At 36.5% G+C, this 16,477-nt stretch overlaps 1 protein-coding gene across 1 annotated transcript in view; it reads left to right on the top strand.

Moving 5' to 3' along the window:
* The first annotated feature begins 215 nt into the window (after positions 1-215).
* The window catches only part of Arid2 (AT-rich interaction domain 2), a 180,652-nt gene continuing 164,390 nt past the window's right edge, over positions 216-16,477 (top strand). The window contains exons 1-3 of the mRNA XM_027934103.3: positions 216-1,122; positions 1,238-1,331; positions 2,391-2,488. Of these exons, the coding sequence (XP_027789904.2) occupies positions 1,031-1,122; positions 1,238-1,331; positions 2,391-2,488 (284 nt within the window). The 5' untranslated portion in view covers positions 216-1,030. The remainder of the gene's footprint in view (positions 1,123-1,237; positions 1,332-2,390; positions 2,489-16,477) is intronic.

Below are 16,477 nucleotides of genomic sequence, written 5' to 3'. Positions count from 1 at the left end.
GGACGCGAACATTGCCTCCACCCCTAACCCTGGAACAACCGGTAGTGGCCGTTTCCCTGCGCCGCCCCCCTTTCCGCCGGCTTTGTGTGTGTGTGAAATGTGCGGCACATTGCAGATGAACCCTAAGCCCGGCGAGCCGAGTCTATTGTTCCCCGCGAGGAGCTGCCGCGGCGGTGTGGAGCCAGGCGCAGTGCCGTGGCCGGCCCTCGGGGGTCGCTGTGCGGCGCTGGCTGCCGGGCCGTGGCGGCGGCACTGGCGGCGGCAGAGAGGGAGGCTGGCGGGCAGGCAAGCGGGCGGGCGGCGCGCAGCGGCTCGGCTGTTGCCGGTGCCTCTGCCCGGGGACTCCCCGGCCGCCACGGCCGAGGCCGCGCGTGAATGTGTGCGAGGGCCCCGCGGAGCCGCGGCCGGAATACACGCTGTCACCCCGCTTTCCACAAACCACCACACAGACCTCCCCCTCCCCACCCCCAGCCCCGCCTGCCCCAGCCCCGCCGCCGCCGCCGCCGAAACTCCCGGGCCTCCGGCCGCTTCGGCCCCTCACCGTCCGCTCGCCTTTCCCCTCGCCCGCTCGCGCGCCCCCGGCAGCAGCACCATGTTGAATCGCGTCCCCGGGCCGAGCCGCCAGGGCCGGCGGCGCTGAGAGGCGGGCGAGAGCCGGGCCGCGGGGAGGGAGGGAAGGAAGGGGTGGGGGCCGCGCTCGCCCCGCGGCTTCGCGCGGATCCGGCAGTCGCCTGCCCCTCTAGTTTCGCTCCGATTTCTTTAAACTTTTTTAGAAATTCCCCTCCCTCCTTCCCTCCTCTCCCCCTGGCCTCCAGCTCCCTCCTTCCCCTCCTCCTCCTCCTCCTCCCCCTCCCTCCCTCCCTCCCTGCGCCGCCGCCGCCGCCGCCGCCGCCACCACCGCCGGCCCATGACTGAGCCCCGCCGCCGCCGGCCGAGGAATGGGCTCCGGGCTCTGGTAGGAAGCGCTGGGAGCGGGGGGCGCTTTTAAAACACCGATCTGGGTTTTTAAAAAACCTCCTTTGAAAAAATAATGGCAAACTCGACGGGGAAGGCGCCTCCGGACGAGCGGAGAAAGGGACTCGCTTTCCTGGACGAGCTGCGGCAGTTCCACCACAGCAGAGGGTGAGAGCAGAACCGGGGGGGCAGCGCCGGGGCGAGCCGGGGCGAACGGGGCTCTCCCGCCCGGGCCGGGCGCGGGGTCCCGGCTGACAAGTGCGGGGCTTTCTCTCTCCCGCAGGTCGCCTTTTAAAAAAATCCCTGCGGTGGGTGGGAAGGAGCTGGATCTTCACGGTCTCTACACCAGAGTCACTACTTTAGGCGGATTCGCGAAGGTGAGTGGAAGTTTTAATTTGTATTTCCCTCTCGCTGGCCTCTTCCAAAAAGTCTCCTTTGACCCCGGAGTGGGCGCTCGGGGCTGGGGGGGCTGCCCGCGGGGGCAAAAGGCGTTCTTTTCGCTCGCAGCCGGTGGCACGGAGGCGGACGGCGGCGGGGCTGTTTTTGGCCTGGTGGCTCGCGTGCGCGCGGCGGGCGCGGGGCTCGGGCGGGCGGGCGGCCCGGCGCCGGCTCGCGTTCTGCCCGGTGCCCGGCCGGCCCGGCGGGGTCTGAGCGCCGCTGCGGGGAGTGCGGGCGTGCGGGGCGCCTGCCCGAGCCCCGCGCCCGCCCCGCGCCGCGCGCCCGCCCGCCCGCTCATCAGCTCTGCCGCCGCTGCCGCTCTAGCACAGGCGGAGACACAGAGACACACAGACTCTGAGAGCAGTTTTCGTGCAACTCAAAATTAGCGCGGGCAGGTTTAACATCGATAATCGGCTGCGAAATGATCTCGGCTGCCGGGGGCACCGCGTCGGCCCGGTCGCCCTCGGTTTATACAGCTAACAAAAGAAACCAGGACCTGTCTCCAAATAGCCATCTTAGGCTTCAAGGCTAGGCAGAAGCTGTAGGCCTCAAAGAAGGGCCTATGGAGATGGATAGATCTGGGAGAGGGATCGGAATCGGATCTGGCCCCGGCCCCCCCAGAACCCGCGGATGTCGCTGTCCGGAACAGTATTGATCCTTTTGAACTTTTTTTTTTTTTCTTTAAGTGTAAACGGACCGCGTTGAGATTTAAAAGGGGGCGACAGAGGGACTTGCGATTGGTTATTGTCCGGGCTTCAAAAACAAAACAAACCCACCATACCCCCCCCAAACAAAACAAGTGCTGCTAAATACAGGGCTTTCTGGTGAAAACACAGTGATTCAAGCAGACCTTGCTTAGTAACTCTTACGGATCGATCTGAACCAACCAGTGATGCCTTAGTGTCTACAGATCTCTGCAGAATGGGTATTTATTTCATGGTTAGGTTAGGTTTTTCTTGGATTGAGCGCTTTCAGACAAGTGTGAATGTTTTTAACAGGTTTCTGAGAAGAATCAGTGGGGAGAAATTGTTGAAGAGTTCAACTTTCCCAGAAGTTGTTCTAACGCTGCCTTTGCTTTAAAACAGTATTACTTGCGGTGAGTAGTAGAGACTTTTCCACAGTATTTGGAAATAAGGGACTTATGAGAAGTTTTTCTTTTTTTCCAAAACAAAAAGCAAACCTTGCACACCAAACAGTTTCTAATCTCTTGTTAATTTTATTCGGAGAAACATTTAATGTCAATAAGATGAGGGATTGTAGGAAGGTAAAGTTTTCCTCACTCATTTTAGGATTATTTACATTTTTCATACAAAATCATTACAGGTGACTTCTCACTCCCTATCTTGGTAAACATTCTTTTGTGACATTGTTACTGATTGCTTGATATCCACTGAGGGGCAGAAAGGTGATGCTTAGTAAAAGAGTTAATATAGTTAATGAAACTTTGTAACCTTTGGGAAATTTTTTTTCTTTGTTTTGGGAACTCCTTTTACCTTTTAAAATTCGGACTTTCAGAATTTAAGAAAAAACGAAACGTATGGTCTTGTACTGAGTCATTCAGTAGTATTTCAACAGAGTATTTCTGCCTATCATAATATGTAGGTGCCTTACATGACCAGGATTATTCTAATTTTTTTGTTGAATTTCTGAGCCACCTAAACATGTTCAGGATCTTCAGAAAAATGAGGATAATATGAAACTACATACTATTGTTTGATTTTTCTTTTATTCTTTCCCTTATGTTTTGATTGCTTATTTGACAAAAGTAAATTTCATATTCAGTTGGTATGTGATATACTCTAGATAATATCTTTTGTAATATTTTTATTTTTTTCCTCCCAGTTTTATTCTAGGAATACTTTCAGATTGTAATTTACTATGAAGTCATGTTTTTATTTTTGTTTATTTACCCATGGAGGGTCCTTAATTGGTTGATATTTAAAACTAAAATAATAATTTTTGCACTTAGTACTTTCTAATAAATATTGATAATAGTGAGATTACAGGATATCCTTCTGTTTTTGTTAGTGGCTTCTGCATAATTTGTTTTGTATTGCTTCAAATGCTCTCAAGAGTTATTCTGTATTATGTTCAGCATTCTGAAATAGGAAATGCAGTAATTGCACAGGTGTACTTTCTATTGGCTATCTTAGATTGACATCAGGCTTGAAGCTGAAGAATTCACAGAACTTTGTGGAGTAGTTATTGAATTCCATAGGAAGTCTAGAAGATATTAAATATGGTTAGTTGTTACAGTGTGTGTTATGTGTGTGTGTGTGATGTGTGTCAGAATACATCTTAAAGGGATAAAAATTCAAAACTCAAACAAAACTGATCTCCCACATTGCTGATTTAGTAATGGGGTGAGAAATAGGAATTTTATATCTGTGATGATAGTCATTGGCTCATTTTCATTTCTAATACTGAGGAACATGTTAATACATGTTCTGGTTTTATGCCAATCGGAATATTTGGATTTTGTACTGTTTAAAATACATATTTTAAAGTTATGCCTGGTATGTGTTTGATTGATCGATTGAAATTTAATATCCTAAAGACACTGTATCATATTTGTGGCTCATGAGATGTGTATTTTTTAATTTTTAATTACAAACTAACAGTTTTAGCATAATCAATTAAATGTCTGGGCTTCAGTTTTTTATAAAAGTTAATCATAAACACCAGTTGTCATTTCTGTCATGGGATTATATCATCCTTTAATTATGCTTATGAATACTATTTTGACTATACAGTTTCAAGGTTGTTTGTAAGTATTTTCATTGTTCTCTGATCAATTTGGGCTTTTCTTGTTAGAAACTGCTTTTTGAACTATGTCCTTAGCTAAACTTGTTTTTCCTCCATATGTCATTCTCCAGGTTTGTTTTTGTAGGGTTGTAGCTAGGCTACTAGGAAAAAGTTGAAGCATTTGTTTTGGAAAATAAACCATGTGAAGATTTGCATGGCTTGTTAAAAAAAAAAAACAAAAAAACAAAAGAAATATGCTGGTTAAAAATTGAGTACTGTCAACCTTGTAAGAATTTTCTCTACTGGTGTAATATTGCACAATCAGAGGATATTTATTATGCTGGGTTTTACACCTACCTCAGAAAAAATCTTAACTGACAGAATAAATGTCAAGCTTTAACAGTATTTTTGTTACTTAACCATGATAGTACCCTTTCATGGTAAGAAATAGTGATCAGGTGACTTCATAAGTTACCTCTTTGCTACATCAAATTAAATATCATGGTTTTTGATGAGCAGATAATGTGGCATGTTTTATAAATCGCATGTAGAATAATTTTTTAATATGAGCTGCTTTTTCATTTGATCTATTATAACTGTCATTACATATGTTAGTTCTACTTTCTCTACAAGTTTAATATTTGCTCATATTCCTTGTGATTTTACTATTAATTGGATGAATGGCTGTTAGTCTGGTATCTTACATGTTTTCATAATATTATAAACATTTAAATAAGAGCAAACTACTGACCATGACTATGCTCTAACACTTATTTTTTTTTTGATACAAATATAGTCATTAAATATAGAGAGATTTGAGTTCAATGGTCTGACAAAAGTTTGCTTGGTTTTATCAGACATACATTTATTCATGTGTAGATTGTCTATAAAGATTTCTTGATCTCAAGATGAAAATGCTGTTGATTATTTGTTTTAACATTGGCATTTAACTTTTAAAAACTAAATGCCTACTGATAATGTGTAAAAGTCGTATATTTAAAAATTGGGTATTAGTTGGCTGGGGATGTAGCTCAGTAGTAGAGTGCTTGCCTAGTATGCACGAGGCCCTGAGTTTGATTTCCAGCACTGCTAAATAAACATAATAATAATAATAATATTAATAATTGTATATTAAGCATCTGTGATATTTGTGTTCTTATTTACTTTTAGTTTCTTCCTTGACATGGACATCTTAATATTTTGCACAAATGTTTGTTGGAATATTTTTGGAAGTATGAAAGGATAATTTCCTAAATTTTATATATGGAGAAATTAAAGAAAAAATTTAAATGTTTGAAGGTCATACATAAATTGGACATAAAAGTTGTGTTTATGGTATATGTTCAGTAGTATTTAATCAGTCTTATAATTCATATTGTTATGAAGGTGATTTGATTTTGATAAATTAAAATATTAGGAAATTTATGTCTGATGTGTTCTATATTTAATTAGCAAATTTTATTTTTTGTTCTGTTTTGGTATTAAGATTGCGATATTTGCTACTCCTTTTTGGGTTAAGAATTTGAAGCTTTTTTTTTTTTTTTTTAAATGAAGATGTAGGTAAATATTTCAAATATTTAGTTGAATTTTGTTTTCACTTACTGATCCCAGTAGTACAACTATAGTCAAGGTTAACTTGATATTTCCATATAAGTTTAGAAAACTTGATTTTTTGGAAAGGAGATATCTTATACATTGAAAATTTGTTCAAACTGTTAGAAGTTTTCTTGCATTGAAACTTGTAATAGTAAATGATTTTTAAAAAATATATACCTACCTTTAGTGTAATCAGAAACATAATTGTACAGTTGCATTCACCAGAGTGAATTTTCAATTGAATTATTAATTTATTGTCCTTTTTATTTCTTGGTAAGTAAAGCCCTTCTTTAAGTTATCTCTATAGATGAAGTTTAGATTTATCAGTTGAGTGACATGAATATGTGTTCTGTAGTATCCACCATGTAGATTAGTTATTATAAGTGAAAGCCTTTTATTGGTTACTTGAAGTTAAGTGAAAGACTTCAAGATTGTGATAAATAAGTAAATAAAGTAACACATTGAATTTACTTAACAGACTGAATAAACAGATAATTCTCTTTCAAGAAAAGAAAGTAATGACTGGGGAAACAATTGTGTCTGAATAAGTATTCATGTATGTATTTTAAATTTAATTTTATAAACTCAAATTTTGCATAAACCTGATTTTGCTATTTTCTAATACTATGTTACATTTTTGAAAGGCATGTGGACTTCGAAAATAGGAGTAGAAAGTGGAGAATGTTGAAAGACTGTTCAGAGCTCACTTAGGTTAATGTTGGTGTCTTGGAATCAATGTTTTCAGTATCTCAGAAGCCATGTTTTCAGACAGCTTAGATTTGCCTAAAGTAGGAATTGTCTACTTTTTTCTTGATAGGTAGTTCACTGAGGTTACAGATTTTGCTGAGGATACAAACTAAGAATTTCATAACTCCTAAAATGTTTACATTCTTTTTTGCATTTAAATTTTCTGCCTTGGTTGTTAACTAAAAATGTCTAATCTTGAATAGAGGCATTCTTTTATATTTCTACTTTTCTGTTCTGTTGTGGTCTTCGTATTTTCATAGTTGATTGTATGCAAAATCCACTATAATGTCTTTGATAGAAAAGTCTATCACGACTGTGGATCTCTTATATTCTCCAACTAAATGAAATTGGAAGTTGGGAAGGGAAGGAAAAACAAAGATTTTAATTCCTTGGAATTTAACTATATTGTCAAGCAAATACTTAATATGTATTAAGAAAACTTTTTATTCTTATTTATGAAGGCTGCTTATTGTGCATTTTCTAGGCCTACTAAAGATTAATGATAAAAATGAATTTTGCCTGAATTGGGAATTATGAAGACATATGGAGCAGGATAGAGTAGGGGGTGGTAAAATAGAGTAAGAGCTGCTTCTTTGATCTACTACCACCATTACCACCACCACCACCATCATCATCATCCTCCTCTTTGGTATGCAAGGTCAATTACAGTAAAAATTCCAACTAGCCTCTGTGAAACACTAGTTTTCCTGAAATGTTAACATGTTTTCTTGAAATGAAGCCTAATGATCTGAGCAGTAAAGCTAAAGTTGGGTTAGTTTACACAGTATTTCTTGAAGACTTTGTTTTGTTAATGTGTGTTGTGATCTCCAGAAAATTTGGAAATTCACACTATTTTTTGTCTCTTTTATCACCTCATAGTGAATGGTTTTCCCCAAACACCACTACACTGTTAAAATGTTACAATACCCCATGCTTGAGGAAGTCCTACTAAGTTATTCTGAACACAGTTTGGGAAATTGAGCCCAGGGGCACTTAACCATTGAGCCACATCCCCTTTTTAATATTTTATTTAGAGACAGGGTCTTGCTGAGTTGCTTAGCACCTCACTAAGTTGCTGAGGCTGGCTTTGAACTTGTGATCCTTCTGTTTTAGTCTCCTGAGCCACTGGGATTATAGGTGTGCACAACTGCCATGCCCGTAATGGTTTAGTCTTTACACTTAAGGCTCTTATTTGAACCAGCAACCCCCAAAAGTTAAGTACCTGCTCCTTTTTCCCCCTCCTGTTCATCATTCTAACTAGATTCTGCTTTTTAAAAACAGGATGTTTGTACTTGAAATTTTGTTTTTAAAATTTGTCTAAACAAATCTCTAGCGAATCATGGCAGAATTATTTATCAAATTGTTTGGTACAGTAATAATTACTTTTGTTGAATTACAATGCTAGTCCTGATAAAAATTAGTATTTGCTTCACTACCATGACTTCAAAAACTGAAAAGTCATATCATGAATTTTGATATTAGGGAAAAGCTGTTTAGAAGTTGAGACTGGTTTAAGGACCAACCTTTACTGGTGTTTTAACAGTGGAGATGTTCGTATTAAACATTACCTTTAAATATTTTATGGCTTGAAATTGTAAGTGCAATTTTTATGGAAATGACTTGAATTTAAAGTAAATACATGTAATATTATTAGTTCATATGTTCATAGTGGAGTCAAAAAAGTTCACAGCTTCGTTTGGCTTATTCAGAAGTGCATAAAAATGCATATGTGGTAATCAGTATTGGTCACCTATCATAAAATTTACTAGTGTGTTATGGAGGAAGTAAAACTTTTAGGGGTCTTGTAATAAAGAGTTGGTAAAAAGCAAATTTTCAATCTCAGCATTCAGGTTATGAATTTCATTAAGCTTTCCAAGAATTGTTTCTAAAATGGGATCAGACATTTTTCTTTTTCAAAACAAAGAAATTTCACTTGGGCTTGGATAATATTGCATATTCATTATGCTGTGAATTCAGAGGGTTTATTCATTTTTACAAAATACATGCCCATTTGACTAGGTACATTGCAATAACCTATTGCTGGAACTGAAATCTCTAGATGATGTCTGTGAATAGCTATTACATTCTGAGATGTTGCCCCCAAATGGTAGATCCATGATTCCATTAATACCAATGACAGTGTTTGCAGTACTCTACTACTTATTGCAACAGAAATTTTGGAGGGGAGGGCAGGAAGAATGTGTTGCTTTTGATGTTTGGGCTATTTAAATCTTGTAAGTCTTTAACAGTTCCCTTTCTCTTTTCACATTGTGCCATTGATTTGTTTAAACTAATTGGGTCATTAGTCATTTAGATTGTCCCAAATTCTGGATTTGGTCGATTACTTCCTTCTAGTGTCAATTAACTTGTTCCTCTATCCGGTATTATTTCTTGAAAATTAATTTATCTAAAGGTTGGTAACATACAGCTTCAATATTTTAGATATACTTCATAAGTAGTGCTTTGCTTTTCATCATATCACAAGGCTTATAAAGTTTAGTTGTTTTCATTTAGTAATGCTAAGATTGATCAGTGGTTTTAGCTATTAATAGTCTAAAACTTTGTATTTTTAAAAGAATGCCTCAGGTGATTCTTAAGTACACTAAGTTTGAGAACAGTTGATCTAAGTATTGTAATGAAACCAATTTAGTTGCTGAGATAACTGGTTTAACTTGGCATCAAAACATTGGCCAGGGCTTCATCCAGAACAAAACCTCCAGGGGACAATCTGGTCTAGGGGCACCTGCTTAAGCTGCACCTGTCATTTCTAAGCAGAGCCTGGACACACCCTATACTTCATGTCTGGGCTTCAGGGAAGGTAACAAGAACTCTATGTCAGTTAAGGGAGTGGGGGAGGAGAAACAAATGAACTATCAAATCCTAACTTATCTTGTTTTATAAATTGAATTTTAAAAAATTAACTAGAAATAAGTTTTCCTTTAGTCATTTCTAAATGGATAATTTTCTTAATGTATAACTTTTTAAAATATAGGTGTTGAAAATATTCTTCCAAGATGGGATACATTTGTTATATTGAGTTTATTAAATCCTTGTCTTGGTGAGGACTATTTCAGTACTACTTAGGGAAGTTAACATGTGAATTCCTATAAAAATAACAATACTAATAAATAGTTTGTTTAATGCAATATCTTCATTTTTCAAAAACATTTTCTTTGTGAGACTTTTTTTCCACATTTAAGAAATAATTGCTGTTAATCTTAAAAACATATTTAGAAAAGAATTATTTATACCACTCAAACTTTTCTTTCTGAGGCATATGGGTTACTTCTTGAAAGAAACAAATAAAGAACAATCTCTGGTTTGTATCTAACTCCTAATCTTAAATGTCAGCCACAATTGCCAGTCAGGAAATATATTTTACATATTTTCAGAACACACCGTCCCACTTCTTTCCCTGGGAATAGACCTACTTTACATTTTTAAAGCATTATCTTAAACATACCCTTCTACCCTATAATGCACATTTGCTAAGTATCTTTAGGTATATACCGTGTTCAGGTATGTATGACTTTTGTTTTTGCCAGTAAATCACTTTTTAGTACCATTTAACAGGGCTAAGCTGTAAAGTTGTTTTTTTGATGAAGGAGAATTTGAATTAAGCTGTATTGATAATTCATTGTTTGGATATACATCTTATTGTAAAATATGGCAAGTGTCTATAATTCTGATTTTGCATTCTTATCATCATACTTGATCAATTTTTTCTTACTGTGCTCAGTGGTTAGTTGTTATGTGCATGGAGATGTTGTTTTTTATATAATTATAATGGATTTTCTTTCACAGTAAAGTTTTCAGGTTGAAATTTTATTTTGTACTTCTGCAAGTAATTAATTTCAAGTGAGTAAAATGTTAGTATAAATATGTGAGGTCAGTGGGCATATTATTCTGTCAAAATGGGTAAAGATTGGGGATATAGATTGGTGGTCTAGTGCTTTTCTAATATGTAAAAGTTACTAGATTCAATCTTCAGCACTGCAAAAACAAATAAATGAAAATGTAAAAAGAAAATAATATGGTAGAGGCCATAGTTTAGGGCTCTACACCTAGATAATGCCTAACAATACCAACAATGTCTAATTCCTTAGTATTTTAGACTTGTGGCTGAATTTAAATTTCTCAGTAATAATACCCAGATTCAGCTGGGGTTGTGCATCAGTGGCACAGCGCTTGCCTTGCACATATGATCCTCAGCACCATATAAAAATAAATAAACAAAAAATAAAGATAGCTTAAAAAATAATAATACCAAGGTTGATCACACTTTCCATGTTTCATAGATTGAATTTGCTTGAGCTTAAATCAGACTGTGTAGTTCTTTTTAAATAGTAGTTAGTACTGTAGTCTGAACCTCCAAGTGTGCTCACAAGTAATAGGAAACCTGTCAACAGTGCTTATAGTTTGATATAAGGCTTTCAGTTTATACCATTAAAGAGTCAAACTTGTGAATTTTGGAGTCCTTTTTTCCAGCTAGCTCCACATTGGAATATATTAATTCAATCTAGTAGTAAAAAATTTGTCTGATTTTTGGGATAGTCCAGTTGAAAGGGATAGTCATTCATTTTTCTTTCCTACGCCATCTTTTCTCTGTTTAAAATGGTTAATTATTTATTATTATTATTATTTGTAGTATTAGGGATCAAATCCAGGGCCTAGCACATGTTAGGAAATTGCTCTACCACTGAGCCACATCCCCTATGCTTATTTATTTATTTTTTGCTACCTGCATGTGAACCTTTATTTACAATTCATCTAGCTCTATCAGTTCATTATTATTTTGTCATTTTTGCTTTATATATTTGTTTTTATACAGTATTGTTACTATTATTGCTCTTTAATCAGTTGATATCATTACTGATATAGTGACCTGTAATTATTTTAATCATATTATCCAAGAATAAAAACATTCTCTAATGTAAAAATGTGCAGTTATCAAATTCAGAAAATTTGAACATGAATACAACTGTATTATCTAACATACAGACCTTAAATCAGATTTTGCAAGTTGTCCCAAATGTCTTTTATACCACTGCATCCCATCCATGATCATATATTACATTTAGTTGTTTTATTTCCAGTGTTTCAGCTTTTCTGTATCTTTTATGATGTTGCCTTTTTTCTTTTTTTGGTACTGGATTGAACCCAGGGGTCTTAACCACTGAGGCAGGTCCCCATTTATTTTGAGACAGGCCCTAAGTTGCTTGGGGTCCTGCTAAATTCTGAGGCTGGCTTTGAACTTGTGATCCTGGGACTACAGGCATGTGCCACCACACCTAGCATGATTTACCGTTTTAAACATTATGGGTCAGATTTACTATAAAATTTGTATCTTTCTGGTAATTTTTTTTTAGAGTCAGATTTAGGTTAGGCATTTTTGGCAAAAGGCACTAGATATCCTTTTGTTCTATTATTGCTGATGTTAATTTTGGTTAAGGTGGTATTCTCCTGGGTTTTCCACTGAAAGTTTTTTTTTTCTCTTTTGTAATTAAGTTAACCTATGGGAAAATACTTTGAGACCATGAAAATATCTTGCTCACCATCACATTTGTACCTAGTCTTAATAACAATTGGTGTTCTTGCATTTGAATCAGTTATTACTGTGATTTTTGCATGATACTTATTTTCTAATTCTTTCATTCCTTCTGTATTTATAAGCTAGTAGTCTATAGTAAGGGGATTATTTTCATTCTTATTTATTCATTAGATTTTCATTTTATATAGTTTTTAAAAATCTATTTTTGCTATGTGTTTGCTGCTTGAATTTGGCAGTGGGAGCCCTTTCAGAATGGCTTTCCATTCTCTTTTTCAGATGTGTATATACACACACACACACACACACACACACACACACATATACATATATATATTTTAAGCCTTTCCTTGTTTTCTGATAATAGAAGATCTACTGGGGTTGACTTGTGTTTTGCTTACATGGCTCTAGAATCAGCTATTTTCTCTAAGAAGTCTTGTTTCTTTTAGTGTGGAATGGTACATAGAAACCAAGATCTGGGTAATAGATATGTTAGTTGTTATTGGGTAATTTTTTCTTCTAGGCTCTTCTAGAGGACAGTGCTAGGAAATACATTTATTTTATATAAAAGCATTTGTATTTTGAAAATCATGAGGCTGTGTTGATACCTCCAATTACAGTCCACATAATTTTTTCCCCCTTCTTTCTTTACCTGTAATGGAAACTCTAAGTCCTACAACAGTATATTTACTCATTTCTCAGTTCTATAATACATATGAAATATTTTCAGAATTCTTACACCCATATCACTACCAAAATCAAACCTACCAAATAGAATAGATTTGTTTGCAATTCTTTTTTGTGTTTGGACTGAACATACATTGTTAGAGGTTTGGCCTAAAAAAAAAAAAAGAATTCACTGTATAGCCCCGCGGGGTGGCACACACCTATCATTCCAGGTACTGGGAAGGCTGTGGCAGGAGGATCTCTTCAACCCAGGAGTTCAGGGCCAGCCTGGGTGATATAGGGAGATTCTGTGTAAAAAAAACAAACAAAATCACACCACAATGGTGGGGTTATTTTTCCTGGGTGTTACTTAAAATATAATAAAATTATTATTTTCCCATCTGTATTCAATTTTGTTTTCCACTCATCCTTTAACTTCATTCATTTAACTTCATTACTGAATATGTTAAGATTTCTAACAGCAGAGTTTAAGAAAAGGTGTACTTGGAGGTTACTCCCTTGCTTTCCTTATCTTTTCTATTCGTTCCCACTCATGCTTAGTTGTTAATCAATTTTTGTAGTTTCAGGGTATCCTTCTTTTGTTTCTTTTTGCAAAAATGAGGATGTACACACACATATATAAGTTATATATTAGTTTTCATTCTCTAAATGAAGAAAGCACTTCTTTTGTATTTTGCCTTTCTTCACCTTAATACTTCTTGAAGAACTTAACAGTAAGTTTATAGAGTCTAGTTTTGTTTTTTTTCCCCCCTTTTTTAGGCAGTTGCATAGTGTTCCATTATGTGTGTGCATCCTACTTTACACAACCAATCCCCAACATAATGGCATTTAGGTTATTTTCAGTATATTAGCATAGTATATAATGATGAATGATCTTCTCCATATCTATTATACAAACCTATTTTTGAATTGTTGCAGATGTATCTTCAGAGTAAATTTCTAAAGTGGGAATTGAAGTAGCAATGGAAAGATAAATATATATATATATATATATATATATATATATATATATATATATATATATAGTTTTGTTAAATATTGCCAAATTCCCTTTGTAGGAGAGAACTATTTTGAATTTCCACCAGCAGTTTATGAAAGTGCCTGTTTTCCAAAGCCTTGCCATATGTTGTCAAGCTTTCCAAGTTTTACCAATCTGAAGGATTAAATGGCGTCTTACTAATTTCAATTATTGAGGTATTATAGCCTGTTTTAGTATTTGATAGTGTCATTCTTATATATACCAGGGATTGAACCCAGTGTCTCTTAACCACCAAGCCATATCCCCAGCCCTTTTTTGTATTTTATTAGAAACAACATTTTGCTGAGTTGCTTAGTGCCTGGCTGAGTTGCTGAGGCTGGCTTTGAACTCAGGATCCTCCTGCCTAAGCCTCCTGGGTTGCTGGAATTATAGGTGTGAACCACCATGCCTGGAGGCTCATTCTTATAGTTTTTTTTTTAGATGTTAATGGACCTTTATTTTGTTTATTTATTTATATGGGGTGCTAAGAAACAAACCCAGTGCCTTACACATGCTAGGCAAGTGCTCTACCACTAAGCCACAACCCCAGCTCCTTGTTTTGTTTTAAACAAGGTTTTCTTCAGTATTCTTTTATGTTTGTGTTTGTATATTAACTTTAAGTGTCAATTTTTTCTAGTCCCACAAAAAAGCTTATTGTTCTTTTTATAGGTATTGCATTAAATTTATAAATTGGAGAACCAATATCTTGACAATACTGAGTTGACCTATCCAAGAACAATGGAACCCCATTTGTTCCATTAATTTTTGTGTCATTAGGCACAGTTTATATATAACCTTATATAGGGTTTAAATATTTCTTCAGTTTATTCTGAAGGATATTATCATTTTTGTTGCTTTTGAAAATGTGGTTTTCTTTTCCATTGTAATCTTCTGATTGGTTGTTTGTTTATATGGAAACTATTAATTTTTAAGAAATATTTTCTAATCTGCTGCTTTATTGAATTGTTTTACTATTTTTCTCCTTCGGTGCTTTTTGTTTGTTTTAGAATTTTCCACATATATTAGCATGTCATCTGTAAATAGGGGCTGTTTTACTTCTTCTTTTGTAACTTTTATATCTCTAATTATTTTCTTTAGTCTAATTGCATTGGCCAGCATATCTATGCAATGTTTAAATGGAGACATCTTGTAATGGAGACTTGTTTTGATGATGGTTTTAGTTTGATGCTGCTAGCATTTCCTCATTGAATAAGATACTGCCTGCCAAGTGTTCTTTGTTGGGGGGTGGAGAGGGGCTTATTTTGGTTTGTTTTTGCTGTACTGGTGTTTGAACCCAGGGTTGCTCTACCACCGAGCTACGTCCCCAGCCCTTTTATTTATTTATTTATTTTTGTTTTGAGACAAGTCTCTCCATGTTGTCCAGGCTGGCCTCAAAGTTGTAATCTTTCTGCCTCATCATCCCTAGTACCTGGGGTTATAGGCACCCTTGCTCCTGACCTGCTGTGTGTTCTTGATGCAGTCCCAACTTGGAACTTTTATAATAATAACCCTGTGATATATGAAAGTATTCCATATGTGTTTATTGAATGAGCAATATTATTAGAGTCAGGAGTCAGACTTAGTGATATCTTTTGTATGTTTTATCTGTTTGAGTTTTTTTTTTTAAATCTGCAGTTATTTCATTTTTTCTTCATGAAGGGAGCTAATGATGAATATTAAATTTTGCAGCCTATATTTGACTATAAATGTTTTTCATGTTCTGGGAATTTAATATATAAATAAAAATCTGTTATAGTGCTAAATGATAACTTTGGAGAACTATTTCCCATTCTACAAATCCATTTAGAAATCTTTACTTAGTTTTCTTTGCTGGCCATTACATTCCTTGATATACAAAAGTAAAGTGGTAATTTAAATCAGTATTTTTATATTCTCAAGTTAAGAAGTAACTGATTTGGTTACTTCTTCATTATAGTTATCTACCATCCATAAAAGAAAAAATAAATTTGTACCTTAATCATAGTCAGGTATTTTATATATTTGGCATAATCCATTCAAATATATCATCACTAAATTAAATGTGTTAAATTTTACATTGTATATCTGATCCTCAGAATTTGACCTAATTTGAAACTAGAAAGTTTTTTTAATAACCAAGAGTTGCTTAGAACATCTCTTGTTTTTTTATTTCTACTTTTGTAAACTGTGGGGTTTAGATAAGTATGTGTGTGTGCACTCTTTATGTCTTTAAGCAAATTACTTGGTGATTCCTTATTCAATTATTTGTTATAACCAATTACAGGAATTTACCAGGTCTTACAAATGTAAGGGACTAAGTTGAAGTACATATTAGATATTGTATACAAATTTAATAGTTACCTTAGTAGTGTAGTATAGGTTAGTAAAGTCTGAAGATTTAGATTCCTAAAAGATAGGAGCATAGCTACAATTGGGTATGACTACCAAATCTATTAATTTATAGTATCATCAGTCTTAGTTATCAGAAGGGATTTTAAGAGGGTAGTCTAGCCAGTCCAGTGTTTTTTGGTAGAGGATAAGTAAGGGGTTTTTTGTTTGTTTTCTTGGTAGGCCGGCCTACATAAGTCTTATTGACTTGCTTTAGGTCACTACTGTGGAATGATGAGAGGGAGAAGTAGAAACCAGTTCAGAGCTGCCTCTTTTATACAAGTCACTCCATTCTGTCTTCAAAGGAATAATTGTATAAGATTGTCAGAGATTTCTTTGCTATAAAAACATGGCCTTTACTTTTATGTTAAGATGAT

The sequence above is a fragment of the Marmota flaviventris genome, chromosome 3, assembly GCF_047511675.1.
Source record: "Marmota flaviventris isolate mMarFla1 chromosome 3, mMarFla1.hap1, whole genome shotgun sequence".
Taxonomy (NCBI): domain Eukaryota; kingdom Metazoa; phylum Chordata; class Mammalia; order Rodentia; family Sciuridae; genus Marmota; species Marmota flaviventris.
This window is presented reverse-complemented; position numbering and strand designations above follow the sequence as displayed.